We start from the raw sequence: 18,770 nt of genomic DNA, 5'->3' as shown, positions 1-18,770 counted from the left end.
TTTTGCTACAATATGGCATATTTACATCTTTTAGATGTTCATCAATGTGCAGTCCCTATTAAATAAATAAAATAAATGCATCAATTAGTGTTGCAACCTTAAACTACACCGAAGCAGCACAGTAGCTTACGTATTTTTGCTCAAATGCAAATATATCTAGTTATCTACAAATGCTTGACTGCTGTAGTGGGTTTGACTTTCAAGACTGCTATGTAATAATTAATCAATAAATAATTATTATTTTGGATATTGGAGCGAAATGTACTGTCTGTGTTCTTAGTGGATTATCTGTTATTTTCAATTGTCTTGCTTGCTTACTCACGTATGTTTGGCAGGAGGAGTCATTTGGCTTATTATTGCGTGGTGATCGGGACATATTGAGGTTGATACGTGGTACCACTATGGCATATGGAATGCCATATATGTATCAAGTCAGGATAAATTGACCACCTTGGCCAAAATATGTATTGCAGAAAAAGGTTTTAAGCAATAATGACAAGTAAAATGTCAAAAGTTTTTTTTTTTTTTTTCTGTTTGGGCAATATATAATGTCATATTGTATCGCAGCACTATTAGAAACCTAACATACATGAAGAATTTACGTTATTTTGCATGAACCTATTGCAAGGTTCTCTTTCCCATAGAAAACACTCCTGCTGTCATTAAATGTCTCAAGTTCACTGTCATCAGTTTCTCTGAGTCAAGTACTGCTATTGGGAGAAATCATCGATCACTCTTGGATTTAAAGCAGCCAATTAAATACATCTATTGATGCGGTTTTTCCAACTTTGTTTGCTATTAATCTTGCAGTCCTGGCCCACATTTAGCTATTGTCAGCTTCCCTGATTGTGTGAAGTATGCTTGAATCTCTAATTAACCATCATGCATGTTGTTTAAATGTTAAACTTTGTCAGGGTTTCTTTGATCAGCTTGTGAATGCTAACACCAATTCCCATGTGTTAAATTCGGAGTTACAATCCTGTGGTAAGAGTAAAATTCACATAATTTGTCACTCCTTTGGCAATATGTGGCTTTATCTGCATGTCCTTGATTCATTTATTATGGGAGATTAAAATATCCAGAGTGTGATTTTATGCAAGCCTAAACTTAAAAAGGAGCTGGAGTGCCAAAATAAATGCATAATTGAATAAATTAATGAATGTTTCATTAACTCATTGGCTACCATTTACGGCGTTAGACATCCAATCAATATGAACGAACGTACTTTTGCCCCTCCCAGTCAAAATGGAGTGGACGTCTAAGGCTGTCAATGGAACTGAAAGATGAGCATTCACAGCCAGTCCCCCCAGTTTAAATAAATTGGATGTCTATCGTTGGCAATGAGTTAAATATGCAATTTCAGTATTTATTATTTCATGGTTCAAGTTTTATGTATTTTTGCAATGTTTATTCAGGATGACTTTGTTTTTTTTTTTACTTTATGATTTGCATTTATTTGCATCCCTCGTCATCCACTGTCCTGCCAAAAAAGAATAATTATAATAAAGACTAGTTGTCATTATTATGACCAATTAACCCATGATTTATTATAGAAAATAATTCATCTGGTGGTCTCCAAGTGCTTACTTACTAACTATGATCTCTGCAGCCAACCTTACATCAATGTTGAGGTCTGCAGTTGTTATATAGTGCACACCTACTGTACCGTACTCTGGCAAATCAGGTTCCTCTTCTGGCATGTAAAGATGTGCCTCTAGCACAGCAAATTTAAAGGGAATACAGTGATCCCGCTCTACTTTTTTTCAATTAAAAAAAAAAAAGATGAGCTGTCCCAAGCCAATCGCGTAATCTCCCTCTCCCTCCCAGCCTCCCTCTCTCCCTCCCTCTCCCTGCTCTTTGTTGGTCAGGCAGTGAGTGCACTGGATTTGCTTATTAAACTTAATGATTGACAGACGTTGATGTCTGATGTTGCCAGAGAAGTGAGCTTCAAAGCGCCGCATTACTTGTTAAACAGTTGCAGTGGCAACTCATTGTGTGCAAGTGAGCAGCTTGAGCGGATTTGAGTGTACTCACTCAATGAAGCGTTTAATAAAGCCAAGCTTTTTTATGTTTTATTCCTGTTTAAAATATTTTTGGTGGAATAGTAACATGTTTAAAACTTATTCAAAATTATTACATTTGAAGTTCTTAAAAAGTATTTATTAAAATTAAATTTTAAATTAAATTGCTAAATCCTAATAAATAAATTCAACACAAAAAAATAAATAAACTTTTTTTTTTTTTTTTTTTTAGCTACTTTGCAGTTTTTCACTTATCACGGCGGGTTCTGGTCCCCATTAACTGGTAAAAACAAGGGATCACTGTATAAAGGTGAGGATGACCAATGAAAATTTGGCCGAGAATGACTCGGTGAATGATTGCGCCAAAGCAGTGAAAAAAATCTTTTTCAAATGTACCTGCCTGCACTCATCCTCTAAATTCCCAAAAAACAAAAACAAAAACAAAATCATCTCCAACCAACAAAAATGTTCTCAATTTCTACATCGTCTTTGTTTTTTGAAGTGTTTCCTGATGAAAGAGGAGCGCCCTGAAGTCTCCTTTCAGTAATGAATCAAAGACATACTGGTCAAAAAATTACCATATTGTGATAAAGTTCATTATTTTCTGTAATGTACTGATAAACATTAGACTTTCATATATTTTAGATTCATTACACACAACTGAAGTAGTTTAAGCTTTTTATTGCTTTAATATTGATGATTTTGCAAAAAAAGTCAAGAAATAACAAAAATCCCTATCTAAAAAAATTTGCATATTTCATCCGACCAATACAAAAAAGCGTTTTTTAAAACAAAATAGTCAACTTTCAATTAATTATATCAGCTATTCACTCAATACTTTGTCCGGAATCCTTTTGCAGAAATGACTGCTTCAGTGAGGCGTGGCATAGAGGCAATCAGCCTGTGGCATTGCTGAGGTGTTATGAAGGCCCAAAATGCTTCAATAGCGGCTTTAAGATCATCCACAGTGTTGGGTCTGGTGTCTCTCAACTTCCTCTTCACAATACCCCACAGATTCTCTATGGGGTTCAGATCAGGAGAGTTGGCAGGCCAATTGAGCACAGTAATACCATGGTCAGTAAACCGTTTATCAGTGGTTTTGGCACTGTGAGCAGGTACCAGGTCATGCTGAAAAATGAAATCTTCATAAAGCTTTTCAGAAGATGGAAGCATGAAGTGCTCCAAAATCTCCTGATACCTAGCTGCATTGACCCTGCCCTTGATAAAACACAGTAGACCAACACCAGCAGCTGACATGGTACCCCAGACCATCACTGAGTGTGGGTACTTGACACTGGACTTCAGGCATTTTGGCATTTCCTTCTCCCAAGTCTTGCTCCAAATTCTGGCACCTTGATTTCCGAATGACATGCAAAATTTGATTTCATCTGAAATAAGTACTTTGGACCACTGAGCAACGGTCCAGTGCTGCTTCTCTGTAGCCCAAGTCAGGCGTTTCTGCCGCTGTTTCAGGTTTAAAAGTGGCTTGACCTGGGGAATGCAGCACCTGTAGCCCATTTCCAGCACACGCCTGTGCACAGTGGCTCTGGATGTCTCTACTCCAGGCACAGTTCACTGTTTCTGTAGGTCCCCCAAAGTCTGGAATAGGCCCTTCTCCACAATCTTTCTCAGGGTGCGGTCACCTCTTCTGGTTGTGCAGCGTTTCCTGCCACACTTTTTCCTTCCCAGAGACAGACTTTTTCCTTCCCACAGACTTCCCACTGAGGTGCCTTGATACAGCACTCTGAGAACAGCCTACTCGCTCAGAAATTTCTTTCTGTGTCATAGCCTATTGCTTGAGGGTGTCAATGATGGCCTTCTGGACAGCAGTCAGGTCGGCAGTCTTGCCCATGATTGCGGTTTTGAGTAATGAACCAGGCTGGGAGTTTTTAAAAGCCTCAGGAATTTTTCGCAGGAGTTTTGAGTTCATTCGTTCAGTCAATTGATTAGTAGCTTCTTTAGAGCACCTTTTCATGATATGCTAATTTTTTGAGATAGGGATTTTTTTCTTTTTCTTGACTTTTTTTTTGCCAAAATCCTCAATATTAAAACAATAAGAGGCTTGAACTACTACAGTTGTGAGTAATGAATCTAAAATATATGAAAGTCTAATGTTTATCAGTACATTACAGAAAATAATTAACTTTATCACAATATGCAATTTTTTTGAGAAGGACCTGGACATAGTAGGGGTGTGACAAAATATCAAAATGGTGATATGATCATAGTGTGCAGGACATCACTCATCTCTTTAAACAAGCTAAGTTTGAAAGTAAACAGGTAACTGTTGCGTCCATTAGCATTTTATACTATTAAGTAACCTTATTTTCCTCACTATAAGGGGCACCTAAAAGCCTTCAATTTTCTCAGAAGTGCCTCATAATCTGATGCGCCTTATATATGGATCAGTATTGGTCAATCATGTAATGACATTCCCTACAGCACAGCTTCATCTAGTGCATGGGTGTCCAAACCAGTCCTCAAGGGCCGCTGTGGGTCCTGGTTTTTGTTCCTACCAATCGAGCGCAGAGAGTTTAACCAATGAAGTTTGCGTTAAAACAAGCAGCACCTGACTGCAATCAATTGATTACACTTGTGAGACACCAGATTGGTGAAAGGTTGTCCTCATGATGGGTTTGAACAAAAACCCGCACCCACTGCGGCCCTATGTGGAATAGTTTGGACACCACTGATCTAGTGGATGCATCATGCAACCCCAACAACTACTACTACTGCGCCGTATAATGCTGTGCACCCTATATATATGAAAACAGTTTTAAAATAGGTAATTCATTGAAGATCTGCCTTATATTCCAATGCGCCTTATAATGCGGAAAATACGCTAATTGGTAGATTTATGTGAATGAGTCAGTTCATCCAGTAGCAGTTACACCTGTAAGTAGGAGTGGGAACCTCTTGGTACCTAACGATAAGATACGATTTGCAATACAAAGCTCACGATAACGATGATCTGACGATATGGCGATACAACGATTAGCGATACATTGGTCAGGGAATCATTCTAGGATATTCTACAAACAACTAATAAACAGAAAAACAAGCTTCTGCTGTGAATTGGAATGCGTTTATCACTAGTTGACGTCCAATCCATTTGAACTGGGAGGCTGGCGAATGTTCATTCGCTGCCATCCCTCCCACTTCAAACGGATTGAATGTCTATGGCCGTCAGTGGCAGCCAATGCCAGGCAATAAGGTAATTTTGGGCTATTTAAGGTCATTTACGTGTTGATTTTCACTTACTTCCTGTTAATTTTGGGGTATTTTATCGGTCACTTCCTGTTTATTTTGAGTTACAGAACAGAAAGTGACCTGGGAATGACCCAAATGAATAGGCAGTGACTCAAACTCAACAGGAAATGACCTGTAAATGCCCTCAAAATCGGACAGAATGACTGTGAATGCTCTGGTTTCGAATGAACGAACGTTCCCAGTGTAAATGGATTGGCCATCGTGCACCGTCAATGCAGCCTCAAGGCCGAGTTATACTTCCGCGTCAGACCTACGCTGTCAAGGAAGAATCGAGTTACGACCCTACGACGTAGCCTGACGCGCGCCTCTCGAATTTTCTAACCTTCGCGTCACCTAGACGTGTATGACGTGGCGAAAACGGACTGTGATTGGTCCGCTCAGACTGTTGTTTCCGGTTTACCACGAAAACACCGCCATTGTAGAATAGAATCAGACATTATTTTCTACACGCAAAAATGGACCAAGCCGACGGGGGTATCATCGAAGAGCAAGTCTCGTCAAGACATTATTGTGATTGCCAAATGACAAGGTCGGCGATTGAAAAAAAAAAAAAAATGGAAGAACCACCGAGACGTGGGTGTTCGGAATCGAGTGGCCACACGAAGCGGTGACCCAGTCGGCCAAAAACTGCCAACTTTTTATCACTTTATGTCGTATTTTTGGTAGGTGCACTTCAACATTTACTGTGTACATATGTTTGCTGTGAGTCTGTGACTTATTTATGTGTCACACTTCAAGTATATGAAGAATAAAGCACAGATTTGGTGTCAAAAGAGTTGTTTTGATCTTTTAATTTTCAATAACAGACAGTTCATACACACGATACATCATCACTGATTGAGAGTGCCTCGGTGCTTTTTATGATAACGTTAAAATCAAGGCTCCCAACGCAGTTTGGGAAGTTCCATAGACGCCAGAAATCTGCTATGGCTTCCCACTGGCTGGTTGTAGGAGACGGCAAACAAATCGGGCTGGAGGGCTTTGCAGACCTTGAATGCAGTGCTCGACGCCAGTTTGAAGCCAGCCGCCACGGCTAGCTCTCTCCACCCGAGTCTAAAACTCTCTGTGCGGCATCAAAAGTCGGCCAGACCGCCTCGAAACCGTCTTCTGCGTCGCCTGCCCCTCAACATTTGTATGTTCAATATTTATTCAGTGTTGATGAGCAGAATATTTACTTTCAAGAGTTCCATCTTGCATTGTTTATTTTTTCTCCGACTAGCGGAAGTGAACAAGCATGCCCCAAAACCGTACAAACATAACGCCACATCCCTCTAGTGGCTTGGCGGTGAATTACAGAGCAACGCGTTCCCTCACCGCAGAACTATCGAATGTCGAATGACGCCGTAGTCGCTGCGCCGTCACCGCAACGCGGGAGTATAACTCAGGCTTTAGAGTTAACTGAGACACTATTATGGTGGAAGATTTTGGTAGAAACTTGTTGGTTCCTTTTTATTTATTTATTTTTAGACAGTAACACCTTTTTAAAACGATATCTTGATTCTTGGCAGGAGCATATCGATAACCTTTTGGGATACAAAGTATCACGATATATCACCATTTCGATATTTTGTCACACCCCTACCTGTAAGAGGCTATTTGTGTGTCGTTTGTCTAAATTTTGTATGAGTCTCGTAGTGGAGTATGTGCTAGTCTTGCTGATCATAATCTTGGATCTTGCTTTGAAGAGTACACGCCATGAAGAGCTAGCGAATGACTTTGCATTGCAACAATTTAATGAAACATTTTATCATCATAAACCTTTTAGATTTGCCTCAAGCCACAGCAATGACTCAATAGGCATATCAAATGCTAAGGAAGCTATTTATGTAGAGCCTGCAGAAAGTCGTTTTTCGATATATAGTCACAAGCCAGTTATAAATTATGGTGTAGTATCATTTAAAAACGATTTTGCAGGTTTTACTTTCAAATCAAGGTAGGGTTGCTTTTGCTCTGCCACGGCAGCTTTCCTTAGACCCTCAGGGGCTTTCCAGGTTTTTCCTCCTTATTTCTTTATTGCTTTCATTACTCTCGTAACATTGTTTCTTTTAATCTACGATTTACACCTTCAGTGAAGTAAGAGCTGCTTTGGGCAAGGAAGAACCTTTGTGTTTGTAATACCTTTTTCATGTCTTTTTCTGGTGTTTCCCCTCCTAATTAACCCTGAGGCCCATACTTTTTTCCCCCACCCTCACTCCTGCACCTTTGTCATAGCGAGAATCTCACTTTCTTTCCTGTGAACACCCTGTTTAAACCAACCTTCCTTTTCTTCTCCCGTCAGCAGCTACAACACGCCATTAGGAAAACAAACAACGTTTCTTTTGCTGTAGGGAGATAAGATAATCCTCTATTACTCTCACAGTGGAGAAATTCATGTCGAAGCACTTTTTGCTTCTGTCAGAGCCAGCGTCGTCTGAAGTAATCTATTTTTATTTGAAAACTAAAATGGTATACACTAGCAGTTACTGAATTAGAAGTGACTTTGCTGCTGGTGGAATTTACATGGATGATCATGTTATACTACTTGTGCTACATCTGTTTATTGTTTTGCGCACCCGCAGGATCCACGGATCTGTTGATTGCCTCTCAGAGCTCTCTTCGTCACATCTCAATCATACATCAATCAGCGGTGAGAGCAATTGCCACATTGCAGCCCTCGTCTGAAACGTGTCTCTGCATTTGTCGGGTTTTGGCAGAATATACACACTTGATTTTTCTGATTGCTATACAGGGGTGATTCGTCGCAGTTTCAGCACATCATCTGCCATTGCTCCACCTAAAGAGAAGAACAGAAGAAGCCCTGTGCCCAGGTGTGTCTTCATTTTCGTGTCATACTCACACATCTCTCCAGATGATTGCCATCATTTTCAGCTACAGAAAAAATGACAGTTATGAGCAACAATGGCGTTTTGTTCAGGGCCAATGGTCGGACTCTGATTTCTCTCCTTCCCAACCCCAAAAACATAATCCTCTTGTCGCCATCCTTTTTTGCACCACAGACAGGTGTGATCTGGGCCTTTTTTCCTCCCATGGACCGGAAATGTGTGACAGAAAATTACAGTAAATATAAAATAACTTGATGGGGCTGAAAACGAACCTTAAGTGCAGGGAAAATGTAACTCACCATACGCTGACTCAACCTATTTTAACAACGGCCTCTCCTAAAACCTGACGGCAAATATTCTTGGTCCCAGGCATAATGAGTTCTTCTCCAATCGTGAAAGGTTTCTTGGCTTTAGCAATACAGTTCGCCACGAGGTATGATGCTCTCAGTGCATTCGCTTTTGTTGCCTCGTTTGCTAGCTTTTAGCCACATATTATGCAGAATGGACTTGGTTGTAGGCGCTTCTAGCTCAGCAGGCAGAGGTGGGTAGTAACGCGTTACATGTACTCCGTTACATTTATTTGAGTACCTTTTTAAGAAAAATGTACTTCTAAGAGTAGTTTTACTAAGCCATACTTTTTACTTTTACTTGAGTAGATTTGTGAAGAAAAAAATGCTACTCTTACTCAGCTACTTTGGGCTACACAAGGGTCATTACATTTTTCCTCTTTATTCTACCAATTAGATTTATTTTTTTATTTTTTTTTACCAGCGATGCCAAGAGTAGTCTAGTAATAATTTCACCAATGAGACATCGCAAGTTCGCAACAATAATCACATGACTCCATTACACTAATCCAGTGCTTCTCAATTATTTTCTGTTACGCCCCCCAAGGAAGACGTAAATGTTTCGCGCCCCCCCCCAACTCTCTGCCACCACTGTAAATAGTATCATTCGTCTATATTACTATTATAAGTACGCCTCAGCCTAACATTGTGTCCTTTTTTTTCTATTAAAGAAAAAAAGTAACATAGATCAACTTATAATAAAGTATAACTTTTTTAACATTGTGTTGCTTGTAACAGAAAAGACTTAACGCGCATCAATTTGCCTGAAGTTAAAAAAAAAAAAAAAAAAAAAAGTCACATCCAAACTGTAAAAATACACTCAAGGTACATTTTTGACCATTTGATACTGAAAAATAAAATGTAATAAAATCAGTAAATAATAACAAATTCAAATTGATTAGAAACATTTACTCTTCAGGACAACGTGCCAAAACATTTGACCGAAAAACAAAACTGAATAGAAGGGGGGGAAAAAAGTCTTTGGACAGAAGGAAAGTTTTTATTTTCGCTGATTCACCACAGTGCTCACTGGTTTACTGATATAACACTGACAAAGCGGGACGATTGTGACAATTGGCAATATTCGGCACATTTTCGCTGAAAAACAATCAAGCGGCTTATCAATGAGATTGAGGTCGGATGTCTTTAAGTGGCGTCTTAACTGATTTGGTTTCTCCGCTATAATCATTTTTAGACTCAGTAAACAGTGGTCTTTCCTCATTTCCCACTATATTAAAAGTCAAAGGCAAACGGCCCGAAAAAAGCGCATTCTCGGCGGCCGAGGTAGAACCGTAGGTGAGGGCGGTGGTCGTGACGATCCCAAGCCGAAAACGGCACTTCTCGGCCGGACACGTGAGAACCGAAGAAGACAGTGGGTCGCTGCGTGAGTCCAGCTCTGCATGAGTCTCTTCCGTGTGCTCTTGCTTACTTCAAAAATACTGCACGCACTTTGAAAATGAGAGCGCCACTGCCACCCACGGAGTGGATGTGCAAGTACACTTTATTCTAGTACGGCAAAAAAAATAAAAAAACAATAAAAGCATGTTCCCCGAGGTCACTCGCGCCCCCCCTGGCATCGCTCTGCGCCCCCCTGGGGGGGCGCGCCCCACCATTTGAGAAGTACTGCACTAATCAGACGCAAGCTTGCCGATCTATGATCATTCGGTGTTGGGCATCGTTTGAAATTGATCGATTCCGATTCCGCGTGTCGATTCCGGTTCCGAACGATTCTCGATTCCGATTCTTTTAAGAGGCGGGGTCCCAAAAAAAAAAAAAATGCAGGTTCACTAAAATCGCATAGTTTATATTAATGTCCTAACTTCTTGATGATTTTTTAATTCATATGAACTTCTCACAGAGCTATTTTTAACTTGTATATAAATCTCAGTCTTTGAACTTGAATATGAGGAAGTTTTATTCCACAGGAGTGCACTTTCACAAAGATGCTTATTATGAAAAAGCTCTCGGAGAAAACATCTACACATATTCTTTTTCCATACATGTACCTTGGCTGGGGGCTTTGACAAAGCATTAGTATAAATTCTTCTATTTATTATAATTTGATGATCTTTTAATATTGTTAATTTTAACGGAGGCGGCAACGCTCTACTGCTTTATTATTTTAAGACTTTAAGGCAGCTGTTTACTAACGCCGGCGGCGAGTCTGTCATTTCGCATCTAGTTCTATATATGATATCTACCGTAGCCCGACGATATATTACGACTTATTCACATACTATTCTATCCATCCATCCATTATCTATTGCTCAATCTGGGGTCGGGTCGCGGGGGCAGCAGAAGACAGACTTATGTTATTGTTTTACTTACCTGGTTCTGACTGGTTAGAGGACCGGCGCTGCGTGTCAAATACGCAGCACTCAGCTTGGCACTTGTATTCCATGAAGCTGGAGGTGTTTAATCATATTGGCCGTGCAGCCATCTTTGCATGATGTAGTTGTGTTGCAAATGTGTCACTGAGCTGACTGGTCATTATTTTTAGTAAAGTTGAGCCAAACCTTTGAGCGCCGCTGCACCGTGTCCATGGTTGTAATCAAGTTGCAATGCACAAACACACGTTTCTTGAGGCTTCTTCATGTTTTCGGCAGCATTTTTTTCCTGCTCTGCAGTCAGGGCATCGAAACATGGAATCGAAATGTAAAAACTCAAGCAATTCCGGGAGCATCGGAGTGTTAGAACTGGATCCCATTGATGCTCGATACCCAACTCTAATGAACGCGCCAGCCTGTTCAATAACATGGCATCTTTAAAGCACCGTAAAAAATGACGTATTTGACATAGAGCGCTGCCCTCAACATGACTCGAAAGCGCGGATTTAAACCTCTCTCCCAGTTTTTATTTGGCACCGATTGACCACGGAAAAACAGGAGATATGATTAATTTCATAAGAGTAACTATGAAGGAACTGTATTTACTATTCAAACTAGGAACTATTTTCTCCATTAGAGGGCACCCATGCTCTTTGGACAAATAATGCTTCATTTTTGTCTTTTTTTTTCTCTCTCTCTCTCTCTCTCTCTCCGGATTTGAATGAGGTTTTTTTGTATTTCTTCGGCTTGATGTGGTTATGTAATGGGTTACTGTACAGTATCATTATAACAACAGTTCATATAGGTAAGTTTGCTGAGAGAAAAAAAATACAATTGTTTTAAAAAAACAAAACAAAAATAAATAGTTACTCACAATGTTACTCATTACTTGAGTATTTTTTTCACTGGATACTCTTTTGCTTGAACTCGAGTACATTGTTTGGATGACTACTTTTACTTGAGTAATATTATTTTGAAGTAACACTACTCTTACTTGAGTAAAAGTTTTGGGTACTCTACCCACCTCTGTCAGCAGGTGGCCTTTACCCCGTAAAAAAGCTGTCCCAAGACGTCGCCGCCTGCAGCACACATCCAACATCAGCAAACATTACTATTTACATTGACTGATTCTGGGCTGCTAAAGGTGTAGAAAACACCCTAGTAATGACGGCCAACCACTAGATGGTGACGTACACACATCTCTACTCTGATTAGTCAATAGAGTAGACAGGTTTATTGATGTGTGAAGAGGCACAGGCCAGATTACGGTAGATAAGAAATTATTTATTATTTCTCCGCGGCCCGGTAGCAAATGCACCACGGACCGGTACCGGTCCCCGGCCCGGTGGTTGGGGATCATTGTTTTATACTACAGGTTAAACACCAGGGCCTGGCCCAGATCCGGCCCACCACAAAATGTGACAAGGACCGCTAAAGCAAATAATTTGGGTATATTTCTCTGCCAAAATTGCAAATTGTCTATCTTTTTAAGTCTTCAAATGATTTCTGATTTCAAAATTAGGCTATCCACGCACAACAGAGTGTAATGCGCATCATGTATTATTTTGTTAATTCAGATTTTTTTTTTGTTCGGCCTTTGATTTTACAAAAATAAAAGCGACTTGACAGTGAACAGAACAAGTGACAACATTCACCACATGTCGCAGTGTGTTTACAGAAATAAATATAGCGCTTTTGGCAGGTCTTTGTTGTCATGCTGTGACTGTTTTGATGATTTTGTGCTGTTGAAGTCAACATTTTCTCAACTTGATAGCGTCATGAGTAGTGTCAAACAGGAAAAGGTATCTTTTCATGCCTTTGCCCGTCTGCACCTATGTTGAAGGTGTACGGATGAGCGTTTATACTGCAGACGCATCGCTTTCTTTGCTAATCCAATTTATTAACACATATGAAAAAAGCCCAGGTCGGATTTGAAAAAACCTGAATTGGACTGTTCACACTGCATGAGAAGAAAATCTGATATGCGTCACATATGGGTAGGGATGGGAATTGATAGGATTTTTATGATTCCGATTCCATTATCGGTATTGCTTAACGATTCGATTCTTTATCAATTCTCTTATTGATTCTAATTTGGGGAAAAAGAAGAACAAATGTTTTGATTGGCATCGAGTTTGTTTAATCAGAAGTCACAACCTTACAAACTCACAACAAGGTCAAAAGAGGCCCAAAGCCTCAATGTTAACTGTGACAATATGTAGAAAATACACAAGAATGTGTAACATTTTACTGAAACATTTTTCTAATAGAAATAAAAAATATTGGAATATATTGGCATATTGGTCGTATTCCTTCCCGACGCAGTTATCTCCACCTTGCAATTACCAGGCATGAAAATGGGTAAGGGGTTAAAAAGGTGACAAGGGTGTGGAGGAAATATGTTCCGCTAGGGCTGTCCCAAACGACAAATTTTCTCCCGATTAGTCAGCCGACTATTTTTACGATTAGTCAACTATTTTAATAATCCCCCCCCCTTTTTTTATTTTGACTTATTTAGCAATGAAATTTTTGTTGACGCTTATTAATTCACAAAAACATTTTGGCTTTATTGAAGTACAAATAAACATGTACATAACAATAATTAATCACACATAAACAATGAGGTCAAATGCTCATAGCATTAACTAGTGCATAAGAATGGAATGTAAACAGATTCAGAACACTGACTTAGCCTTTCCAACATTATTCAAAACAATTCTTTAAAAAATCTAGCATTATTATTATTGTATACTACTATAGATGATAGTATTATAATAATTATAATATTCATTGCCAATCATATTTTTCAAAAAGGGTGTCATTTTAAAGCTATTCTTAGTGTAGAATCTGAATTCTATAGTATTATATTATTTACATATTATAGTATTAATTCTGAAGTATGTGGGATTAACTCCAGAAATCGTTATTAATATGAACGTGGTGTGCTTTTATTTTGAAATGTACACCGGAAGTATGTTTCGCTAAATCGCTAACAGCTTCACACTCCGCACAAAATCACTTTTCGTCTTTGCTTGTGGTGTCACTGTCACTCATTGTTTTTTGGGTTTTTTTTCCTCAATTTTTTCGTTTGCATATTATGTTAACCAGTGATTTTTCATGTTTGAAGTGTCACCTTTTAACCGCAAGTTTGCGTTTTGGAAAAGACTGCCAATGTTTTATAACAGGCTAAAGTAGGTTGTCTTTTTTTCCCCCATTCGTCTCAATAACGCTTACAGTGTTTAATATACACGTGTTTCCTTATTTTGTATGTCTGAACTGTGATTCTACGGCGTTTTGATTACTAATAAACATCAGTGAAATGAACTGGAGTCTAATAGTCATCTACACGCACACACAAATGTATGCATGCACACACGCGTTGATAAAACGCAGCCGTGAAAATTATCGTCATTTTTATTTATCTTGCGACAAATGGACTCATTTCATATCGCGACAGGCTTAGCAACTTTAATAAAACATTTCGTTAGTTAGTTAGATGGAATTACGACTCCCCTCTTAAAAATTTTGTCCTCGGATCTACACAATTCAAGTATGTCACCCTCTTTGACTTCAAAATGGCGAATTTAGCCGAAAGGTGAGTGATTTTCATGCGTGAATGAATGCAAGTCGCTTTGTTGTTATTTTTCCTCGTGAAGTGAAGACACACTTTCGAGCATTTGAACCTACGATCATTGTTATGTTTACGGCTGCAATGCTCGTGCTATACTATCGTAGCCTATCATTTTCACCCTCTTTCCTGGTGAAGTATAGCCAAACTTTGGAACAGCGGTTCTTGGCTCCATGCTAGTTTGATGCGTCCAGGATGCGTCTGGGCAACAAGACGCGTCACGTCACGTGATGATGCAGTACGCGTCTTTAGGAATCGTTAAAGGGATCGTGAAGGCTTTTTCATTGTGATGTCGAGGCCTCGAAACACTAGGAACCGGTTCGGAATTGGAATCAGATTTTGATTCCCATCCCTACATGTGGGCAAAGAAATCGGTATTGACATGCTGTGTGAACTTAGCCTTAGTTGTCTATCTATTAATTGTGTGTATGTAAAAAAAAACTATTTGATTGAACTTTATTTCGAAAACATGCATCACATTATGGATATACAAGAATACAAACAAAACATAAGATTCGAAAAGGAGTAGGAAGAAGTAAAAACTTCCTACCCCTTTGTCCGCTACATACTCATCAGCATGAATCAGACAAAACAAATACAATTCACAACAGTTCAATAATGCCTAAAGAACATTTGTTGGCATCACTCAACATTTTCTCAACATAAATACCATAATTCATTTCTATAATTACAGAAAACAAGATCTTTGTATTTTCTCTTAAACACGCTCAAATTAGCGCTTTTCTTTAGGTCCTCAGTAAGTTTGTTCCACAAGTCCACACCTAAAATTGAAGGACAAAAACTCTTTTTTGTTGTACGGTGGTATTGCTTTTTGAAATTTAACTCCCCTCTCAGATTATACCCTCCTTGTCTATTTGAAAACAAAACTTGTATATTTCCAGGTAATGCGTTTTTCCGTGCCTTGAACATGATTATGGCCGTTTTGAATTTGACTAGATCCAGGAATTTTAACTGCTTGGATTCCAAGAACAGTCTATTTGTATGTTCGAGGTATTTAGCCTTGTGCACTATTCTTATTGCCTTTTTTTGAAGTACCACAAGTGACTGTAAATTGCTGGGATATGTATTGCCCCAAACCTCCACACAGTAGCTGAGGTATGGCATTAGAGAGAGAGAACAAGATATGGCGTGCTTTATAATTTAAAAAGGGTTTTGTTTTGTTCAGTAGTCCAACCCTTTTTGCCAGTTTTGTTTTTATGTGCTTTATTTGTGACTTCCAATTCAACTGTTCATCCAGTATTACACCTAAAAATTTAGTCTCAGTTACTCGCTCAATTTCGCTATTGTCTATATTATGTGGCGATTATACATTTGTATTTTTTCAGTCTTATCAGTGATTTGTGGATAACCAGAATTATGTACATAAAAGTTTTAACTTTTCTAATGGAACAATGACCTCCAATGTTTCCACGACCTTAGAGGCTCTATTGCATTGTATTGAGTTTCTGTCAGTCTATTCTGGATGTTTTTTTTAATCCTATTTACTGCATGCTAATTAACTTTATCCCCTATGCCCCGCTCCTACTCAACGTAAAGGAGTCGATCCAACCCTCATCGTCGGCGCTGGAGCACATTGAGCGGAGGCAGCAGCAGCATCAGCAGCATGCCCAGAAGTACCGCTGGGACTGTCTACAGGTCTGACAACCAGGTCCGCCTCCACGAGGGCATGCAGGTCCTGTTGAACAGTGCCAATGAAATGGCCTCCATCCGTTACATGGGCACAACTGACTTTGCCCCAGGCCTTTGGCTGGGTCTGGAGCTGCGAGGCCCTAAGGGAAAGAACGATGGTTCTGTAGGCGGCCGTCGCTACTTCACCTGCCGCCCAGGTCACGGTGTGCTTGTTCGACCTAGCCGTGTTACCTACCGTGGGATTAACGGTTCCCGGTTGGTGGATGAAAACAGTTGAGAAATGGAACTCTCCCAGAAGGTACAATAAAAAAGCGAAATATCAAATGTACTGTCCAACATTTCTAAAGCATTTATCATCTGCAATACCTTTTGTAAGATACATTACTTTTTAAAAAGAATGCTTTGACAGCCCAAACCGAACTAGTACCGTATTGGCCCGCATATAAGACCGCCCTGATTATAAGACGACCCCCTCTTTTTCAAGACTCAAGTTTGAAAAAGACTTTTTGAACACCAAATAAATTTTTATTCAGCGAATAATTACAGTACATCCGAAACAAATGATTATAACAATATATTTGAGAGAAAAAAGCATGTTATTTTGCCTCATTCAAATCATAATATCTAAACATTTAAATATGTAAACCACAGTGCAATCACATTCGTAAATTAATGGCTTCTGGTTTTTGAAATGTAAATAAACCAATCTATTGTGATAAAACAACTAAATTGCAATAACTGCATTAAGTGAAGTCTGACTGTAATTGTAGTCTTGAAACAAATCTGAATAATGAAAAACATTGCAATAAAATAATGCAAACTGGTTAAACTAAAAAGAGTAGCTGAGATTTGTCATGATAGAACATCACTTCAATGATATCTGGCGCCATCTAGCATCGTGAATGAGGAGAGTAGCTGAGATCTGTCATGACAGAACATCGCTTCAATGATATCTGGCGCCATCTAGCGTCGTGAATGGGGATAATGTCTAGACCGCGAATATGAGACGACCCCCCCCTCTCTTTTTCAGTGTTATTTCAATGCAAAAAACAGTGTCTTATATTCGGGCCAATACGGTAATTGTTTAGGAGATTAAATTAATGCACTTTATTGAATTTGCTTGGAATTCGCATTTAATTAATTCCATTTAATTCCCAGGGGAACTGGTGGGAGGGATTTTATAAGACATGAAGCCTTGCACTATTTATAATCTGATTGCGCTGTTAGACATTATTTTCATCGATTTACATAAAGACTGCACGGTGTATTGTGTTCTGGTGTGCAGCCTTTGTTTGTGATCCTATTGTATTCTATAATAGCTGTTTGAATCCCACATTTTAACAGGAAAATATACAAGATTTAAATGAGAAAATGAACTTCTAGATGCAGGCAGACCATCCTATATACAGTACATGCTTAGGATCTTGTTGGTTAAAGTTTTTTATCGCATTAAACCTGTTGCAGACAATGCGACTTTCTTCTAAGTATTATAACATAGTTCAGTATATACAGCATACTACAAATACTATAGTTATAATTTCATTTACATATATACTGTATCTGATGGCAGAGAACTTTTACATTGAAAATGTATTTCTGCATACATTCAGCTGGTCACCGCTAACATTACAGTATGTACTATATATCTGGAATGTACACACCTTTTTTTTTTTAATTTCTTGCCTATTTCCAACTTTGTTATGATAATATAGCTCCAGTGGCGCATCTTCTAGAAGCACTCCATTTTTTTGCATTAAAAAAAAAAAAAAATCTATAATATTTGGCACCTTAAAATGTTGTTTCCAGACATGACAGTTTTTTCATTGTTTTGAGTATATTATACGCGAGGGTCAATCACCTGATGTGATATGAAGCTGGGAATTCAGCAACTAGTTGTTTCATGTGTATCAATTTATTTCATTTCCTTTGTCTAAAGATAATAGTAGAATTTAATGCATGTATTTTAGCACAAAGCATTCATATGTTAAAAAAGGCAGCATGAGGCATAGTTGTAGTTGACTTTTAATTAGAGCAGCTCAAGTGGAGAAATACAATCATCCTTAAGTTCTAAAGTTGATCTGGGAAGTATAACCCTATTGATTGGTTATCAGCCTTAATTCAAGGATAAACATTAGACTTTCATTTATTTTAGATTCATTACACACAACTGAAGTAGTTCAAGCCTTTTATTGTTTTAATATTGATGATTTTGGCAAAAAAGTCAACAAAAACCAAAAATCCCTATCTCAAAAAATTAGCATATAATGAAAAGGTACTCTAAAGAAGCTGCTAACCTAATCATCTGAATCAACGAATTAACTCAAATACCCTGCGAAAGATTCCTGAGGCTTTTAAAAACTCCCAGCCTGGTTCCTTACTCAAAACCGCAATCATCGCCGACCTGACTGCTATCCAGAAGGCCATCATAGACACCCTCAAGCAAGAGGCTAAGACACAGAAAGAAATTTCTGAGCGAATAGGCTTTTCCAAGAGTGCTGTATCAAGGTACCTCAGTGGGAAGTCTGTGGGAAGGAAAAAGTGTGGCAGGAAACGCTGCACAACCAGAAGAGGTGACCGCACCCTGAGAAAGATTGTGGAGAAGGGCCGATTCCAGACCTCACAGGACCTGCAATCATGGGCAAGACTGCCGACCTGACTGCTGTCCAGAAGGCCATCATTGACACCCTCAAGCAATAGGCTATGAC

The 18,770-nt window shown here is 39.0% G+C and overlaps 1 protein-coding gene across 5 annotated transcripts in view; it reads left to right on the top strand.

Moving 5' to 3' along the window:
* LOC130930894 (CAP-Gly domain-containing linker protein 4-like) overlaps positions 1 to 18,371 on the top strand; it is a 66,860-nt gene extending 48,489 nt beyond the window's left edge. For all 5 annotated transcript variants that reach the window (XM_057859173.1, XM_057859175.1, XM_057859171.1 and 2 more), the window contains exons 13-15: positions 7,850 to 7,917; positions 8,020 to 8,098; positions 15,973 to 18,371. In XM_057859173.1, coding sequence (XP_057715156.1) covers positions 7,850 to 7,917; positions 8,020 to 8,098; positions 15,973 to 16,342 — 517 coding nt within the window. In that variant the 3' untranslated portion in view covers positions 16,343 to 18,371. The remainder of the gene's footprint in view (positions 1 to 7,849; positions 7,918 to 8,019; positions 8,099 to 15,972) is intronic.
* Positions 18,372 to 18,770: the final 399 nt, after the last annotated feature.

This window comes from Corythoichthys intestinalis, chromosome 15, assembly GCF_030265065.1.
Source record: "Corythoichthys intestinalis isolate RoL2023-P3 chromosome 15, ASM3026506v1, whole genome shotgun sequence".
NCBI classification, from domain to species: Eukaryota; Metazoa; Chordata; class Actinopteri; order Syngnathiformes; family Syngnathidae; genus Corythoichthys; species Corythoichthys intestinalis.
This window is presented reverse-complemented; position numbering and strand designations above follow the sequence as displayed.